The sequence below is a fragment of the Rhyacophila brunnea genome, unplaced genomic scaffold, assembly GCF_057557595.1.
Source record: "Rhyacophila brunnea isolate RB1 unplaced genomic scaffold, BYU_Rbru_1.0 scaffold_7, whole genome shotgun sequence".
Classification (NCBI taxonomy): domain Eukaryota; kingdom Metazoa; phylum Arthropoda; class Insecta; order Trichoptera; family Rhyacophilidae; genus Rhyacophila; species Rhyacophila brunnea.
Window position 1 is genome coordinate 22570251 of NW_028233339.1, and position 20196 is coordinate 22590446.

General features: G+C 31.5%; 1 protein-coding gene across 1 annotated transcript in view; it reads left to right on the plus strand.

Moving 5' to 3' along the window:
• DCX-EMAP (Doublecortin-domain-containing echinoderm-microtubule-associated protein) overlaps positions 1-19143 on the plus strand; it is a 79948-nt gene extending 60805 nt beyond the window's left edge. Inside the window, exons 9-18 of the mRNA XM_085957681.1 lie at positions 6871-6966; positions 11963-12100; positions 12185-12316; positions 12432-12560; positions 13995-14123; positions 15144-15435; positions 16338-16520; positions 17555-17650; positions 17798-17912; positions 18654-19143. Of these exons, the coding sequence (XP_085813807.1) occupies positions 6871-6966; positions 11963-12100; positions 12185-12316; positions 12432-12560; positions 13995-14123; positions 15144-15435; positions 16338-16520; positions 17555-17650; positions 17798-17912; positions 18654-18807 (1464 nt within the window). The 3' untranslated portion in view covers positions 18808-19143. The remainder of the gene's footprint in view (positions 1-6870; positions 6967-11962; positions 12101-12184; positions 12317-12431; positions 12561-13994; positions 14124-15143; positions 15436-16337; positions 16521-17554; positions 17651-17797; positions 17913-18653) is intronic.
• The last annotated feature ends 1053 nt before the right edge of the window (positions 19144-20196 follow it).

A 20196-nucleotide genomic window follows, 5' to 3' on the forward strand; every position in this document is an offset into this window, starting at 1 on the left:
ATTCGGGATAAACTTAACTCATTTGGTGTTAACGCTGCGACTGGCGCGTTTGGAGTAATTGGCCATTAGATATAATTAACATGTTATTTAAATGTGGTAATTAAAAGGTAATTAAAGGGTTAGCAGTGATTGTGTTTTAAACACGTGTGAATAATACGTCGTACATCGAATACTGACAACTGCTCTCGGTTTATGCATTAATGCTCATTTAATATTTGTGTATTGAAGGTTGCAGCACACACTATAGCACGTCCATAATGCGTGGATCATTTTCGTAGGACACTTGCACATTCAAAACCCTGTATCAAAAGATACTGATTGGAATATAGCCTATCGGAATTATATTTATTAATCTGTTCTGTGGATAAATCAATATAAAAAACTTCTATATTTATACATATAAATAATCCATCCATTAACTGAAAATATAAAATATTTTTTATAAAAAAAACCTCCACATTTTCTCTCATATTTTTAGCAGTAAGAGATATTTTGTTAATATTTTTTAAATATTTAAAAATGATAAACTTCAGATTTTTGGCACGCGATGTTTTTCAACAGCTACCAGATGCCATTATAACACTGTTTTGTAAAAATATTTTCAATACTATATAAACGTACACATACAGCTTTATTTTTACAACGTTTTTCTTAGCTCGTATTCTTATTTGTCCGGTACAAATCTTGCAATCGATTTTTAACTAACTTTTCGACTAGCTAGACATTTGAAACTTTTAGAATATATCAGAACACGATGCCAATGCATTTTTTTAATACTTTTAGCCATCTTTAAGTAGAATTTTCAGTTAATTCTAATTTGTATGAAAAGTTATTTTGACACCATTATTGGTTGCTAAGCGGATGGTCCTAGCAATTAAATTATTAATATATTCGTGCCTTACTATGGAAATCAATATGAATGTCAAAATGATCAAGTACATATTTTTTTTGATCATTTAAGCTAGTCAAGTCAAGTTTATATGAATCAACAGAAAATTTAAAAACGTCGTAAGTATATAAAAAGTTCTTTTTATCTTGTAATTATTTATTATTTCTCTAGTGCGTATTATAATAATAATGTGATACTTACTCTTAGCGTTATAATAAAATTATTCATTTTAGAGATATTAGCGATTTGACACGACATTCATAATATGATACGTGCTCCGCATTACCACTCCAATGGTTGTAGTGCCATCAATTGTCGATATTAAATAATGATTTTTGGCTGATATTCAAACACATTTATGACACGTCATTTTCACTCTCTCTAAAAACTAACTTCTTTAAGAGTGAGCGAGACGCGATGTTGTTACTTTATGGTACTATTTCGTACTATTTGACAGCTGCTAGTGAAAATCGGTCAACCTGAAAATTCGTTTTTTTGCCGGCAGGTTCGCCAATATTGTTCTACTGCGCAGGCGCAGATCGAAAAAATCTTACTGCCACATAAAAATTCAGAAGCTTCCAAGCTTGTTTGATTCATCCATGCATTTTTCCAACTGCAGGATAATATCTACATGTTTACCCATACATTTTCTTACTGTCAATGCACGTGTAAACGGGGTATATTGTAGAAAACCCATTTTACTTGATTATTTTATGCTAATAGAAATGTCACATCATTTTTCGATGATTTCCGCTAATTCTAAATTTGAAAATATGCTGATACGTCAAATAAAATATAATCGGTTAGCGAAAGAAAACAAATGACAATCAGACTCCTATTAGTTTGGCAGATAAGTGGCAGTGTCGTGTTTTCAGATTATATTTTCGTAGTAATTAGTGAGGAAAAATGCATTTATTTCTCATTAAAACTACGTACACAAATGTGGCGATTTAATAGTTTTGTAGAATAATAATTGTGATTTGTTATATATAGATTATATAGAAAGTATTAAGCGACATTATAAATAATTTGTGGTGATGGATAGACAACGCGTTTTTAAAAGTGATATTATCTGTAATTATGGAAGTAATATAAATATTGTGGTCTACTCAAATTGAAGTAATTTGGGGACTCAAAAAATCGGAGTGAAAGTGCTAAAAAATAAAAAAGTGTCACTTAATACATTCACTGCAGACCAGTTAATTACTTTTTAATTACCACATTTAAATAGCATGTTAACTATAACTAATGGCCAACTACTGCAAATGCGCCAGTCGCTTTGTTAGCACTAAATGAGATTAAAAAACAAATTGCTGCGTTTTCAAAAATGTTTTAGGATAATAATAGGTGATAGCATAAAATTTAACTGTTTATTGGGTTGTTCTGTAAAATATCTGAATAATGTTTATAATTTCGTCATTAAACATACGTATACGTGTCTTTAGCGGATTAGATTTCTAAAAAGCATTTATCAAATAAGAATCTTTATGTGGGAGGTATATCAATCATTCGTAGAAATAAATTTATTTTATGATTTCGCGTAGACCCAGTTTACCAGACGTTTGAAATAAAATGAGGTCAGAAGAAAGGCATGTATTTCAACACCGTGAGCAGAACATAAATATTCATTCAAAAAGAAAAATATACCTTTACTCTAATTGTATCAAATTATTAACTGTTAAACTCGAAAGATTTTTTAATTATTAGCACGCATCTGTGCGTAGATAACAATTCACTGGTATTGTACAGGATATATTTTAAAAATTTATATGTCTTTTTTTTTCTTAAATGGCATAATATAATTAATGAACAAATTAATAGTTACGGTATCCATAATAATGTCAAAAATATTGAAGTCAATATTAAATGAGACAACGTTTGATTATGGTTTGATTACTCAATATACGTAAATAATTATTAAATTATTACCATCTCTCGTTTCCTCGGCAAACGTTATTTAAATCAAATTTGTTTATTTTATAAGATGTTATTTTGTCAAATAATATAATAATAATAGTATAAGTCAAAAAATAAATAAGAGATTAATTAGTATAAGAACGTGTTGCGAGAAATCAACCCAATGAGTAAGAAGGACATTATTGTAAGAAATTATAAAACAACGTCTACATAAATTCACCCTCGCATAAGTGAAATATATGTATATACAAAGCAATTTGATCGAACACTGATATTGTCCTCCCAATTATTATCACCAATGATTAGTTATATACTTTAGAAGAATCAACAGTTGATGCACAGGTATCAGAAACAAAAACAGTAAACGAAAAGCTTAAATTTATGCATTACGATAGAAGCATTAACGGCCCACATGCTCAGCGTAGGTCAAAATGTAGCTTTTCAGAGCATAACCTTGGACATTCCTTAAACGTTGTAGATAATCTATTTATATAATTTTGAAGCCATATTATCTTATACTATAGATACATCTTATTATCCTTTATATTTATTGTAAACAGTTGATGACTGCACAAAGTATTTTTATTACATAAAATAATATTCTTTTATACCTCTCACTCTAATGTTTTAGAATATAGTAATATGTCAGTACATCCATGTGCAGTGGTCTTAAGATTTTTTAGATTTATTAATGTTTAAACGCATTTATAAAACCATTAGTAAAATTAATGATCCCAAATTTGACAAGAATTAGGCATTTTATTATTCAAAAAAGGGCACGATTAACTTTTTAAAATAGGTTTTTTCGGTAATCTAAACAAAGATCTCTTTTAAAAAGAAAGCTAATTGGATAAAACCATTCATAATATTTTTGATCAGCTCTTTAAAAAACTACTTTTATATTATTATAGAGTTTTGTTATTAATTTCGATTTGTGTTACTAATGAGAAATATTTATGAGGTCATGGTAAGTTGATACACAATTATTATTAACATAATTGTATCTAATGCCATTATATAAAATATATGCAACTCATTTCAGTCCCGATTAAATTTGAACTTTCAATTTATTTCCTAAGGAATTACCCTACACAAAACAAGACCACCGCGTTGAACGATATGTTTATGGAAATATCAATCCTTGCATTTAAATTTATAATGGACTAATTTGGTGTATTTAATAACTTTAAATACATTTTAAAGTGTGCCATTTTGAGGGCACCGTGTGGGCAACAGGGTGGCTAGTTGACACGATCAGAATGTTGTGAAATACCCCGACATCACGCAAGTCGTGGTCCTAGACGTTTTACTTAGCTTTCTTACACATGAACATTTTCGTATATAATATAGAAGTGAAGTGAGCTTTCGACTTTGTGTATTTTAATAAATTATGAATATGTGTCGAATTTTCTGTTATAGTTTTCATTTAGCCTATCTCTTCTACATACTATTTGAATACCCAAATTAAATAGGTACTGCAACCGTAATAAATTATAGAACTGTAAAATATAAATAAAATAATATTTTTTTAAAGATATATATATACCTACCTAATATCAACGTTGTATTTTAAATATTTTCAGAAACAGAGAACCGCTATAAACCATTTTTAGGCATCTGAAAGTTTTTTTTATTAATTTTGTACTGATGATAAACACAAATAATTTTATTTTCGAAATAGTAGCAATTTAGAAGTCTTCAAAAAAACAGTTTTTTACGTGTACTAAAATCAGATAGGTAGCTAATTCAATTTTTCTAAGTTAATAATCATATTGTAAGTAGACGTCAGAGATGAATATGTAATTGCATATTGTATATATTTTTGATTAAATATTATGTAAATTTGTATTATTTATAGTCGATTGTAATATGTATTATCAAAATATTTAAATAAATATATATCCATAGCCTTCAAAATAATATTATATTTAGCAAGAGTATTTAATTGGCGTTTTTTGGAATATTATTTGTGTAAATAATTCATTGCAATATACCTACATTTTTCATGACATATTGCAGTAGGTATCAAATTAATATTATTTGATATTTGTAACGTAGGCATTTACTTATTTTTTGGATCGAAATAACAATAAATGACTATATTAACCACAAGATAAAATAATATGCCATATTACGAATATACAATATAATAGTGTTAATAATTTACTCATATTGCACCGCTACTGCACAGCGCAAGACTTTTCGTTAACCCCATGTCAGATGGGACACCCCCCTCTTTGCGTTTACATATTATGCATCCAGCTCCCAGGTGTTTTTTTTTTACATCGCTCTCCCTCTTTAAATTTTCTTTATCTTGGCGAGGAAATCGCTCAGGCACGGAATCGTGCTACGACCCCATTATAAATAACGTGCGACGTTTTCGGATCGCAGAAATGTCACCCACAACCGACGGTTATATAAGTGCCATAATTGGGCCAAAATCAATTTAAGAATATAATATAATCTTGACTATTAATTGGTAAATAATAAACCCCCTAACAATAAATTCTGTACATGCTTTTTGATGAGCCCCGTCAGAAGTATCAAAACCAAAACACTGCAATGGGCCGGCCATGTGACAATTATTAGTTTCAAGCACGGTCTCAAATTTAGTACACCAGTGAAACTATCCTATATACAAGGCGGCTATCGGCGGCTATCGATAGTAGTTTATCATATTTATATATTGACGCGGTTAATTGTTACAATAAGTTAACCGAGTAAACTGTCAAAAAGTGCTAACAGCCCCTTTCTTGTCGGTGTGGTACTTTTAGAGCGAGATATACAGTTTTACAATTTAGACGGCTAACTTATTGTAAGAATTATAATACCTCAATACATAAATATTATAAAGTGATAATATTTATCACTTTAGCCGTCAATAGCTGCCTTTTGTATAGAATAGACCCACAGAAGGAATACGAAGTACGAGAAGGTTGCGAATTCGGTACCTTGATGGCCTACAAAGAAACAGAAGTTATTGACCGAGGACTGAGCGTGAGGAGACATCTACTTGAGTAGGCTAAGGTCCACACAGGGATATAGTATCAGAGAAAAAGAACAATAAATCCAAACAGTATGTCATATAATAATATGCATATATTTTCAAAAGTCTATGCGACGAAATTTTCATTCTCAGATATCATCCTATTAGATGAATTTGTTCAACATATGAAGATAATCAGACAAAAAAAAGCACCAGCCTGTCTCTTGGTACGGCGTTTGCACTGCACATAAGGGCGCGATGCCCTTTCTGACGCATACAGAAATAAGAGTTTTTATAACCACTTATTTTGTAAAAGTATCTACCTACCTAATTAGTTTTTAGTAATATTATTTCAAACTTCTTTATTGTTTGAATTGTTTTAACCCATTATAAAAAGGTACAGAATTTTGATAAACCTCATAAACATAATATTATCAAACCAATAAATATTAAATAAAAAAAAAAAAAACAGATGGGATTTGAAGATTTTTCACTTTACTGGCGAAGGGTATTATCATTAAACTACTAGTCTAATTTAACTAACTGTCTGTCTTGCGAATAATTTCTGTTAATTACATCATCTGAGGTGTTGAAAATTACATAATATTATAGACACGACTTTGATGAAAGTTCTTTGTTATTTAAATCAATCATTTATGATATATTACTAACATGATATGACATTGCTAACTTATAGTTTATGATGTTAAAGGTGTTATTTTAAATAATATTTAGTTATTACATATTACATTGTGTGTTTTAATCGAGAGCGTGGACTTAATAGGTTAAGCAAGTGGCTAACATCAATTTCTCTTTCCAAAGATTGTAGAGCCAATTAAAAAAATATAATTAAATAATAATAAAAATATATAAAAAATAATATACTATTTTATTATTCAACGAATAATTCATAATATTGTAACATTCTTTATTGAACATACATATTGGCATGTTTCAGAGGTTTCTGAAAACTATTTATTTTCATTAAAAATAATATTACATTGCAAAATCTTTGCGGATTCAGACTTAAATATAAAATAATTGAATCAATAAATAATATTGTTTACGTTTTTTTCAGAATGGCGGCAGTTATGTCTTGGCAGTTGACGGAGGTCGGGAGAGTATTTTGTCGGTTTGGCAATGGCAGTGGGGGCACCTCCTTGGAAAAGTTGCGGTAAGTCGATATAAATACATTTAATATACTTAATACAAACCTGCAAATCGATGGGTTTGTGCACAAATATGGTAAGTCCATCTTTTAAATTTAGATATTGTTAAAGATGTTGACAAAAATCTGCACATCAAGCATTGAATACTTACATTATTATTTGACATTTCGCATATTGCCGTTTCAAAGCAGAAATTTGAATATACAAATGATATATAAATAAACATAGAAAGTTTTTTTTACCATGTTCGATCCTAAGATCATATAGACTTCCACATGGTGGAGATTATATTAACAGATTTTTGTTTTTACGAGAAAATGATGTTAGCTACATATTAGGTCCATACACTGAATCCAAACACATGTTGAAAAACAACATGTGAATTTGCTAGACCCGGGATTCGAACCTGGGACCCACGATATTATAAGCCTGACGCATAACCGCTCCACCATCGTGGGGAAAATAAAGATATTCCTAGTCAGTTTTATGTAAACAGAGCAACAGACTTCAAACCAGAATGCGAGCCGTCACTTTGTTTTTGGGTTGCCAAATAATGAACTTGTTACCAATCTGATCACACGTACAATCTTTCGATTCTAAAATCGAACTGCATACGGAGTTGTACAAGACGATCCACAGTCTAAATTCTTTAGTCGCAGGACATGTACATACACGACAGTGTCGTCTTTCTATTTTTTTTCCCTAGTGGTTGTATATTTCTCAGAAGTTTTTAAAATTATGTATGTTCAATAAAACTGATATATTTAACTCAACCTTAATGCTGTTGATGTAATTATAGTATATAATAATAAACGTCACAGCACTATTAAAATAAAACACCAGCATTACATTTATTTTCATATGATTTATTACTATGACAAAATGTTCACATTTTCTTTAGCAGAGCCGTGTGATGATTTTTATTTATCGGGTTTAAGAAAATCTTTAAAACACAAGTATAACAATATCAGAATTATATTACAATGCGATACGACTTGAGTTTTGGGCAATTTTATAAACAATAACAATGAATGACACTATATATCCGAGTATTCTGAAAATACTATTAAAAATAAATACTTACCTAAATATGTATGTGGACACATACCTACATATATATTTTTTTTAAATTCAGTAATTTTTAAATTAGCAAAATTATTTTGCTACCCATATTATGTTTGGTCAAGTATTTGGCCATTTAATACCTACATAATGGTTTGTAATTCAGAAAATCTACATAAAAAAATATGTAAGTACACCGAATGGGACATAAACTCATAACCTTTGCATTTTTCTAGTATGTATGAGGAAAAATCATGTATATTATTCAATAACGGATGCAACATTCTTAAATCTTGTGTATTATTCATTTGAATAAAAAATATTTAAATACATATAATAGGTATAAAATATACCCCCACTATTGTTATCGACGACCAAATCAATAACTAAAATATTTCATAAAGCATATTAATATGAAAAAATGCGATTACATGAATCGGCGTTGGAAAATGCAGATATTTTTTTTATGTATTTATTCACAGGGGCGTTGAGCTTGCCTCTGCTGACCGCAAGAGGTCATGGGCGGGTGTGCTGACGTCACTTGAACCCCTGCCCCTCTCATTTATCCACGCCATTCACTCACCCTACTGTATACACTTTCTGCAGTCATACAAAAGCGAAACAGTTTGTGGTGTTGAATTACAATAATTTACTATAATAAACTTTTCAGTATAATTGTAATTATTGAGATATTTTAGAGTAGGTACTTTTAATGTCAAGTTGTTTTGAAATTGCACACTTAGGTACGTATTTTTGTGTTTATCTATTTAATAATTGATAACATAATAACACAATTATTTAGGATTTTCCATCTATAATCTGATGTGCATCTTGGCCGCCTTCCCAAAGAACTTTCTTAATACTAAAAAGAGTTTAGAACATAATTTATGGGAAATCTTATAAACCTTTTATATTACAACATTCAACAAATCCATTAGAAAAGAAAACCACAAAAATAAACTGCAAGGCCTCCGTTTTCAATTTTCCTCAGTAGCCTCCGTTTTGACCTGGTGTATGCCTGAAACTCCTTCGGTGAAGGCATACATGCTGCATGCATGACTTTTTAACTTATCTTAACTCGTAACTGTATAAAAACTATTATTTAAGAGTTTAACAATAATTGGAAGCGTAATTACTTCAGTGGGGCCTTGGCAAATAAATCTATCTGCATAAGTTTAAAACCTGATACTAATAAATATGATTACAGCAAATTTAATTATTAATCTGACACATACCGTAAAAGTTGCAACTTATAATAACGACAGTCAGTACCTGCCTACATTATATGTTTCATAGTTATATAGTGAACCGGAAAATATAGCGAAGTAAACTGGTTAAATGCCCGAAACCGCTCCAACTGTTTGGAATGTATGGCCGATTATTGAATTTGCTTAATAATATTGTAGTATTGTTTTGCCTACTGGTGTGGAACTTACCCCCCCCCCATCTCGGATAACAAAACTTTTTTTGCGAATTCGCGTACTTTCTTTGAACAACAGGGGTAAAAAACACTATAAAATAAAATTATTAAAAGAGTATAATATCATCATAATTTGGTAAGTCGAAGGTCTCGGTTTCAAATCCCGGGTCTACCAGTTGTTGAACTAGATTTCTTTCTTTCTTCATTTTGAATAAGCATCTAGCTTGCAAAATTTCCATGTGGCATATGGCGTTATATCTAGTGATTTTCAACACCGTACACAGCTTAAAACTCCTCATAATAAAGCTAGAACATTATACCGGATTTAAAATCAACGTGCTGGTCTTACGTATTCTATATTATCTCACTAGGAAAAACACTAGGTGGCAGTGCCACCTGCCAACAGATAAATATACATTAATATATTCGTACGTCTTATAATTAATATACTAAATGTTACACAAAATGACGACCAAATTTTTTACCTGCATTCATTTTAAATTTTGAGATCGGTTCTATTAATTGTAAAATACTAAATTCTTTTTCATTCCTTGTTCTTGTAAAAGTGTTGTTTATATATTTTTTTTAAATGCTAATTTCTAGACACTTTTTCAAATTTGAAAAATCTGTCATTTTATTCTGCCATCTGGCTTATTTTCTTACCCCTATCTGGCCTGGCATATTTTTGTAAATGACTGTTGGCAACACTGGTTGTGATATGATAATTTAGTTCTTGAGTTTACTTATTTTTTTGAAATAGGCGCCCCACGCACACCACCCTCCCCCCACGTATACTACGCGATCTTGCGCAACATTGTTCTATCACTGCTCTAATTACGATACAAATTATTTGCTAAACAATATAGTATGACGTACGGATATTTATTTACCAATATCACTTCATCATACTAACACTTGACATTTACTATAAAATCCCCGCCTTGTTTGTCCGCAAACATTGAATATTAATTTAAAAAAGGAAAGTGTTACATTAAAACAATACACGATAACAGCGTGCATATTAAAGTGTCCTTGAGCGAAAAATTCGTGATATTTCGCAGGATACATTTTTGGCTGAAATTATTCCGCTCGACCTTACGCCGGCCGGTTACAATAAATACCTTTTAATTGTACGCCATTGTTGTTATTTTTTTAATATTCAAGAACGCAGAAATAATGTCCGCGCCTGAAAGAAGGTCGGATTTGACGGTTTTACGGGAAACGCCGGCCATTATGTTCGTGCGTATTTGCATACTTGTGCCACACAATTTGAAAATGGCTACATCACTACAAATCTTGTGTGAAAGCAAATGAATTAAGCTATGAATTGGAAGGACGTAAATTTGTATGATAATTATCAATTAATACTATTCTTAACATTTTATTTCATTCCTTTCGCTTCAAATTATTATTCGTGAATACCATCCATTATAGAAACAGACTGCCTAAACCACAATTTAAGTATACAATCAAAGTAGTTCAAGTTTAACCAACTTCATTAATTGTTGAATTAATTATAACCATTATTTTAGTATGTTTATAAACTTATTAGAAAAAATATTATAATTCCGTTAAATCTTTTGGCGTATTGAATTTACTATAAAAAATAAATGGCGCTTGTTAATTCACTAATCACAAAAAAGAAAAGTTCTAGTTTTTTGAGTAATTGACAAAATTCTTATCTTACATAATCCGCGTCCATGATGGCCGAAAGGTAACATGTCGACAAAGTCACATGCTATTTTTTTAATGTGTGCTTCCATTCATGGACTCATGGAGCATGCACCTAATATATTGAGCAAGTGACTAACATTTATTTCTCGTAAAACAAATCTATTGCGAAAACCTCTTCGTAAAGCGGCCCAAACCCAAAATCGGATTGTAGATGCCAATTCACAAAATAAATATCAACCAGAATTCTGCTAGCTCATACAGAGTTCAGCCAGAATTTCCAAAAACTTGCGGGTGCACTCAAATTAGGTGCAGAATTTACAAAAAGATTTATTGACACAAACGTATATCAATAATTACTATATACACGGTGAACCCAGTAAGTACGAGAACATCTAAGAACCGAAGTGTGCTCTGGAATTGGAGAAGACGTTAGAGCTCGGTAATATCTTAAAATTCTTGGAGAGAAGCCTGAACGATGGATCCCCACTCAGAGGAGAAAAGGCGATATGACGGTGGACTGCAGTCAAAGCCTAAAAGTATATAACAATAAACAGTAACCTAGACGTAAAGTGAAGACGATTGTCATTTTTTGACTCCATCAAATTCGGTACCCTGAGATTTTACACTACCTATCAAATTTGGATGAGTTGAGAAAATTTGTCTAGAATGTTGACAGACATTTCAAAATTTTACACAATTTTCCTTCCTCAAGGTTTTCTGCTGTTTGCTCAAACCAAAGGGCTTATAAATTTTCCCGGTTTCTAGAGTAAATGCATCCCGACAATATTTCAGAAGTGAAAGTAAAGAGTATCACTATTATAATATAATAATTGTTTACCTTTCAGACATTACAAGAGGAAATGGCAGGTGCTGCCTTCCACCCGCTGGATGATAATCTTCTGATCACTCACGGAAAAGGACATTTAGCCTTCTGGAATAGACGAAAAGATGGATTCTTCGAGCGAACCGATATAATTAAGCCGGTAACACTCTTGTTTACACTACATGCATACAATTACGTGCATTATTGGTAAACATATCCTCAATTAGTAAAATTTTGTTTTTAGCCATCAAGAACGAATGTCACTAGTCTTCAATTTGAACAAGATGGCGACGTTGTAACAGCTGATAGTGACGGATTTATAACAATTTACAGTGTGGATAGCGACGGTGCATATTTCGTTAGAATGGAATTCGAGGTAATTAATATAAACAAATATAAATAGTATATAATTTACAATAATACTATTTTTAAATTACTCTTTTAATATTTAAAACCTAATGTATATTTTTTACTCTATGTATATATTTCAGGCTCACAACAAAGGAATTAGTTCTTTGATAATGTTGTCAGAGGGAACACTTTTGTCTGGCGGCGAGAAAGATCGGAAAATATCGGCCTGGGACTCTTTACAAAACTATAAAAGAATTACTGACACAAAGGTTAGAATAATATCTTAAATGGAAATACGAATTGTTCCTTATTTTGTCTGAAATTGATACGTCATGTCACAATTCCCTCCTCTCCACACTACCCATAAATAATTCATAGATAAAAATCGTTAGTATCATTTTAGAAGGTCTACTTTAAATTTACATTAAAACAAACCACAAATCATCTTTTTATAATACTTATAATGTATGTACTGTAACTGTTAAATCGACACTAATGCGATGCGCAAAGGAAATCTTTCACATCTGACAATTTATATTCCAATTATTAATGTATCTATATCTTAATATTATAATATTAACATAATAGTTTGTGATCATAATCATACGTAATAATTCAATGAGCGATGATCGAGTACCCTTGTTTCAAGAACTTTATATTTTATGAGGCATTAATCCTTGATTGTTTTATCTTTTTTTTACGTGAATTTTGTTAAGCCATGATATTTTTCAATTTTCCAGGAGAACAATACTTTAATTAAAATAAGAACTTTCGTTTCGTCGTATATTTGTCACTAACTAAACTACAATAATAGCAAGATAAAAAGAACTTTTTATATAAGTACAACGTTTTTAAATTTTCTGTTGAATTATTATGCTTAATATGCTCAAACTTGTACTTGATATGAAGTAAATAAAAAAAATAAACAAACAAACAAATATAGAATACTGAAATGTCATTTTGACATTTCATTTTGATTTCCATAGTAACGCACGTATATATTAATAATTTAGTTGCTACGACCACCCCCTTAGCAATTAATAATAGCCTTTTACTTTTTACGGATTTTTCTGAAATAACTTTCCATACAAAACAGAATTAACTGAAAATTTATTCAATTCTGATTAAAGATGGCTAAAAGTATTAAAAGAATGCATTGGCATCGTGTTCTGATATATTCTACATGTTTCAAATGTCTAGTTAGTCGGGAAGTTAGTTAAAAAGAATTGTACTGGACAAACAAGAATACGAGCTAATAAAAACGTTGTAATAATAAAAAAGTAGTTGTAACTTCGTAACGGTTTGCCTAACTCAATAATAATATATTTTTGCAAAATTTTCCCTTACGCGTTTTCTTTTGGCAACCCTTGATTTAAATAATACAAAAATAGTATAATCAAAGCAAAAAATGCTGAAATGCTTTGCAGAAATATTGTTGTGGAGATTGAATAATATAATCGTTGGCAAGGACTTTCTTTCAAATGTTGAAAATTACTGATTCATAAAAGCTACACGAACCCAGCAATCTCCGTAATAAAATATAACCTACTTATTGATTTAACTCCACGTGTCGTAATTTAGTTTTATGGCGCCAAATTATTAGTACAAATATCCACGTTTCGTGTCGGCTTAAACAATTTCTTTTAGATAATATATTTTTTAATTTAATTATTATTAAATTCGTGTAATATTTCATGTTTTAGCTCCCAGAATCTGCAGGCGGCGTTCGTAGCATTTATCCCCAGAGGCCGGGAAGGAATGATGGAAATATTTATGTGGGCACAACTAGGAATAATATTATGGAAGGATCTCTGCAAAGGAGATTTAATCAGGTATAATATTTATTGTTTTGTAATATAGGATAAAAAAATAGTTATTCCTTTGAGCATATCGAGTTCACGAAAAGTATCGCAGAACATGAAATTGTGGGTTGTTATATAACGTATGAAACCTTTATATGTGGTTGTTTATCACTTCATAGATATTTCATATTTTATTTTTAGAAGGAGTCGGTATTATGTTTTATTTCATAGTAATTAATGAGAATTTATTTAATAACAGTTGTTGACACTATTAGAGTTTACTTACAGGGCTCGAAATGGAACGGAACGCACCGGAGCGCCGTTCCGGCTTGTGAAATTTGTAAAATTATCGCTCCGTCTCGTGGAAAAAATATGTTGACCGTCTGAGCTAGATAGGCCATAGAATAGAAAATCTGACACACTTATTTTTATAAAATACACATACAATTTGATGACTATGTAAATATCTTCAGAAAATTTGTCGAGCGCTCCGGTTAGTAAACTTTTCCATTTCGAGCGCTGAGTTTACATGTTTTTAAAGGAAGGTTTATATGCGAGGAAGGAATTTATGATTTACTATTGTTATACATCGTGAATAAATTTAGAACAGGCACCCGTTGTACGATGGCTCGAAATTACAAGATAGTGAATTTACGCGTGGTAAATAAGGGTTTGTGGAAAATTATTATCGGACAACTATATATCTGTTATTATAACTGATTGTTACAGTTGAAGTGAAATGCTATTTATAGTCGATATCGACTAAACAGCAATATTTTAATTAAAAAAATACATGTAATGTGGTGTTTTAAATATTTTCCATTAAAAAAAAATGAGAATTTATACCACTCTATCTACTGCATATCAAATACAAAATAAAATAGAGAGGGCCAAAAGAGATTTCGAAAAATACTTTTTCTTTTTCTCATTTTTTTTACTTTTCTACATTTCTTTACATTTTCATAATTTATTGATAGCCTGTCTATATGCCTTAAAATTTAATAATCAGCACATTCACTGTATAATATTAATCTGATACTTAATGTTCAGGTGGTATTTGGGCACGGTCGCCAACTACCGGGTCTAGCAGTCCACCCCGATGATGAACTCTTCGCGACAGCCGGTCACGATAAGAGCGTCGCGCTCTGGCGCCGGCACCAGCTAGTCTGGTCGGCGCAGGCTGGCTACGAATGCGTGTCCCTGGCCTTCCACCCCCTGGGCGTGGCGCTCGCTGCTGGAAGCTCTGAGGGCCATCTTGTCGTGCTCGCTGCGGAGACTGGAGCCGCCGCTACGACGGTCAGGGTCTGTGGATCTCCGCTCAGCTGTGTAGGATATAATCCATGTAAGTGAAATACTGAAACTATTTTCTCCCCCTCACCTACGTGTTCTCTTAACATTAACAATAGTTAAATAATATCAATCACATCTAAATCGTGTTTACTGATATTTTGTAAGGAAATGTTGTATTAAGACCAAATTTTAACGATTGTGATATTTTATTCAACCATGAAGTTCGCTCTAGCTTCCTAGCTACTTTACATACGATTCCAATCTTGAAGTATTTCATATTTTCTACTTCAATTTCAGACGATATAAACTACTTCTAAAATATGTGGAATTGTACGTGTGACGTTCATGTACGACCGATTTAAACTACATTAGTCAGAGCATGTCAGTTAATCGGTCATGCACCATCTTCCAATACTTCATGACTGACTGATGACGGCATTACTAAAATCTTACATTTTCATAGTCAGATGCTGTCTGAGAAACAATCACCATTTTTTATACGAATGCAACATACAACTTTTATGATGAAGATTAAAAAAGCTTAAATTACGATTGCCCAATACGTTAATTTTTCCAAATGACTCAAATACCTAATGACCTAAATGAGTTAATAAGTCAGAACAGATCATTACCTTTAATTAAACGTAATTATCTGAGTCACTACTGAGCCCAACCCAACCATGAGACAATATTAACTAAAACAATTTATTCGTTTTTTTCCGTAAACTAACTGGTGAAATAACAAGATTCGAGGTTTCACTGTGAAATTTTATCTGTAAGTTAAACCATCGTTAAGTGTCAACAATATGATAATGGAGTTGTGCTGCATGAGTTTTACACATAAGCCTCAAATTGTTAAAAATACTACTAAAAAACTATTTAAGGTTTGAATTTTAAATTTGAAATGTTCTGCCGAAACCAGCACATCCTAATTTAATTACATTTACTTTTCAGCTGGCGATATGATAGCCATAGGATCCCAGAACGGAAGCGTCTATCTGTTCCGTGTGACACGAGACGGATTCTCATACAAGAAATGCAATAAGATCCGAGGAACTCAGCCTCTCGTCCAACTTGACTGGAGTGCTGATGGAAACTACTTGCAGACTGTTACTGCTGATTATGACCTTGCTTTCTGTGAGTTAAACCATAATAATATGATCAGCGTTGCCAACTGTAATTAATAAAAATATGCTAGCTAGGATAAGATAAAATAACCTAGATGCCAGAAAAAATGCTAGTTTCTCACAAAAATTAAATATCTAGAAAATAGCATTGTCACAAAAACAATGAACAAACGATCTTATGTTAGATGAATATAAAACATATCCATAAAATAATAGGTATATAACTATCTATCTATCTTTAACGAATTTACATTGTACCTATTCATTATTGACGTTTTTTTTTTCTTTTAATAGTTTTAGATACCTACGAATAGGATAAATTATTTTAAATTGCAAGCTTTGTATTTTTCGCCAGGCGCCCTTGGAAGATTTAAAAAATTTTACAATACGAGAAAATATCAACATTTTTTCCTGTTTATATTAAAATTGTCGCTGGAAATAAAATTGTAAATTATCATTTCGAATCAATCGATTCTATCAAAATAGTGTACGGCATTGCACAGTAAAAAAGGTCATCATTGATAACGCCCACAAGAAACCCTGTCGCGCGCCAGTCTTCTTGCGTCATTCCAAGTCATACACTCTATGGATAGTATTTAGCGCCCTTCCAGGACTTGCCTTGAATAATAGGCAAGCGGAGGTTGAAGTTCTCTTCTGGCATCCGCAGTACGTGGCTAAGCCAGATCCAACATCGCCTCTTTACTCGCAGCGTGATGAGAGACTGCTTGGCTCGCTCTCTAAACTCCTCGTTACTCCTAAAGTCATACCACCGCACACCCAGTGTCCGTCTTAAACATCTGTTCTTGAAGCTCGTGAGTCTCAGATACCCCGCATCGACCTAAATGTTACTCCAGCCATTCCCATTCGGATAGCGAGCTCTCAGTAACTAGAATAATTGAATCAAGCTATCAATTAAATAATCAGAAACCAACATATGTTTTATCATATATTTTTTTTAATATTTTACATTGACAGACATTCTATTAGAATATTATGTAGGTATTGTTTATAATATAATGACTGTTATTATTTTCTTTTTTACAGGGGATGTCAAGTCTCTTTCACCAGAAAAGAGTCCGATAGCCATGAAAGACGTTAAATGGTACACTCACTTCTCAACTGTCGGGTTCCTTGTTGCAGGTATGAAGCATAGATATACATATTTGGATTTATATTTTAAATGTCAGGTGTGATCATGCACAATCATAATATCAATAGTATAAAGAATAATCTACACCTACAACAAATTTATTGTCATATTATTCTTCATTACATATTTTTCTATAGGAATGTGGAACAATCGATATTATCCGATGACATCTCTGATAACGACGGCGAGTCGATCTTCGGCGCATGATCTCCTCATCAGCGGAGATGCAGATGGCCATCTTCGACTATTCAGGTATATTTAATAATTATACACTCAACATACCTACCATACGTCATCACTAACAAAACGAATCTATTATTTCTGCATACTTCTAACTGTAAGCAATATATAGCATTATTAAATCTGTAAGTAGGTATTCAGTAAGTATATTATAGAATAATTATTAGAATTGATTAGAATAGCTACCAAGCTTAAATGTAACAATGGCATGGATTCTAAAATTTTAATGTTTTCGTTTATACATTTTTTTAAGTGATAGACTGTCAGTAGATAACTTCATGTTATTGGTTTTCATTATTGAATTACCATTAGGTACTGACTTAAATGAATGACTTGACTTATATTATTAATAATAACCTTTTTTAATCGAAACGTATCGTATGTGCTATATTATAATAATTCTAAAATATACAAGTGACCTGTCATTTTTGACAGTAAATTAGAGTGCAGCAGCTGTTAACCTACTACCCAAGCGAATTATATGTATATCGTATTATATTCCACTTAAATAGAATAAATGTTGCTGTTGCTTTATAATTTCTTAAAATAGTGTCAGTTTAACTCTCTCAGTATACCTACTCTTAGTCCTAACTCACCTTTTTGTTTTCATTGCCGACCCGTCGTATTTAATTCTTAACATTTATAGGTGTTCATAAAAATCTAAATATAACGTTGTAACTTGTAACCCCCTTGAAATAATATTTTGCTATGTCAATATGTTACACATAAATAATCTTTAATTGAATATCCTAGGTATCCCTGCGTGAGTCCAAAATCCGAATACACCGAGCAAAAAGTGTATAGCGGGCAGGTGGCGAGTGCCAGGTTCCTGTTCAACGATCGCGGTGTGGTGACGAGCGGAGGAAGTGACGCGGCCCTGATGCTGTGGGAGCTGGTCGAGGACTAGCAGACGGAAGTGGAGCGTCGCCCGCGCCTCTCCACGGACGCGTCCGCCTTCACAGTCCTGCACATCACCCACTGAAGGGACCTCAGTCCCGATCACAATTACCCGCCGACCGGCGGACCGAGACCGGGAAAAATCCCACGGTCCTAATCCGGGGATTTACCCGAGGCAATTTACTCTCACGGTGAGATAATAGAGAATACAAAATGCAAAGCTTACACTGAACGTATTATTCGCTCCGACACGGTAGAGATTTTGTAAGAATTGCAAAAGATTCATCGAGCCAAACCAATAAACAATATTTATGAAACACCCACTCCCTGATATGACCTTATTGAGAAAAGAAAAAAAGAAAAAAAAATCCCAATAAATTTGGAATTGGACACTGTTCAAAAGTTTTTTTTTCATAAATGTAATTTCTTCTTATATTAAAATTTTATAATATCTAAATTAGAAATTTTTGTATATCATTGTAGAAGAAACGAATAAAAATGAGTATCGTATTTTTGATTTTGAATTTAGACTTTGTTTTAAATGGTATATTATACCATCTTTCAAAGGTACCTACCTATATTACCATATTATCATAGATACTAGCATCATCAGTATCAACATTTTAATGTTAATAATTGTTAACATCAAAAGTATGTTTTCCCGCCAACCTATTTATTACCTTTAGCATATTGCAACTTTAAAAATATTTTTTTCCAAAAAAAGAACTTATTTCATTTTAAATAAATTAATGAATTAGAGAAATTTGTTACCGTTTATGAGTATGAAGCTTATATTATTTTATAAAAAGAAAAAAATAAGAAGATTATTGTAATAAAATCTACTACGTAGGTACAATATGGTGTTGGAAAGATCTGAGAAGTTGGTAATAATAATTTATTAATGTTAGAAGATAAATTTAATTATAATACCTATAATTAAATATTAACTTTAAAAATGGCCTTGAAAAATCTTGTAATACTATAGTTGTTTTCAGAATTCCCATATCTTAATCCTTAAAAATTATGTTTTCGTTTAATTACTTGCTATTTCCTTCATAATTAGCTGGCAAAATTCCAAATTAATATTATTTAACAAAAATATCTACATACTGCGCTGATTACCTATAACATGATAAATGAAAAAAAAACTACTAATATAATATTTGTCAGCCTACACAATATATGAAAAACTACTATATAGTTTCAAAAATTATTACGCATATTTTGAATAACCTAATTGTTGAATTATCACATTTTGAAAATTAATATTTTATATATTGTATTTTTAAAATCATATGAATGTCAATAACTTAGATTTTTTTTTAAATAAGTATGAGTATTAGGTATATTGAGTAAGATTTATTTGCAATAACAGAATATTGCCTTCTTAATTTCAATA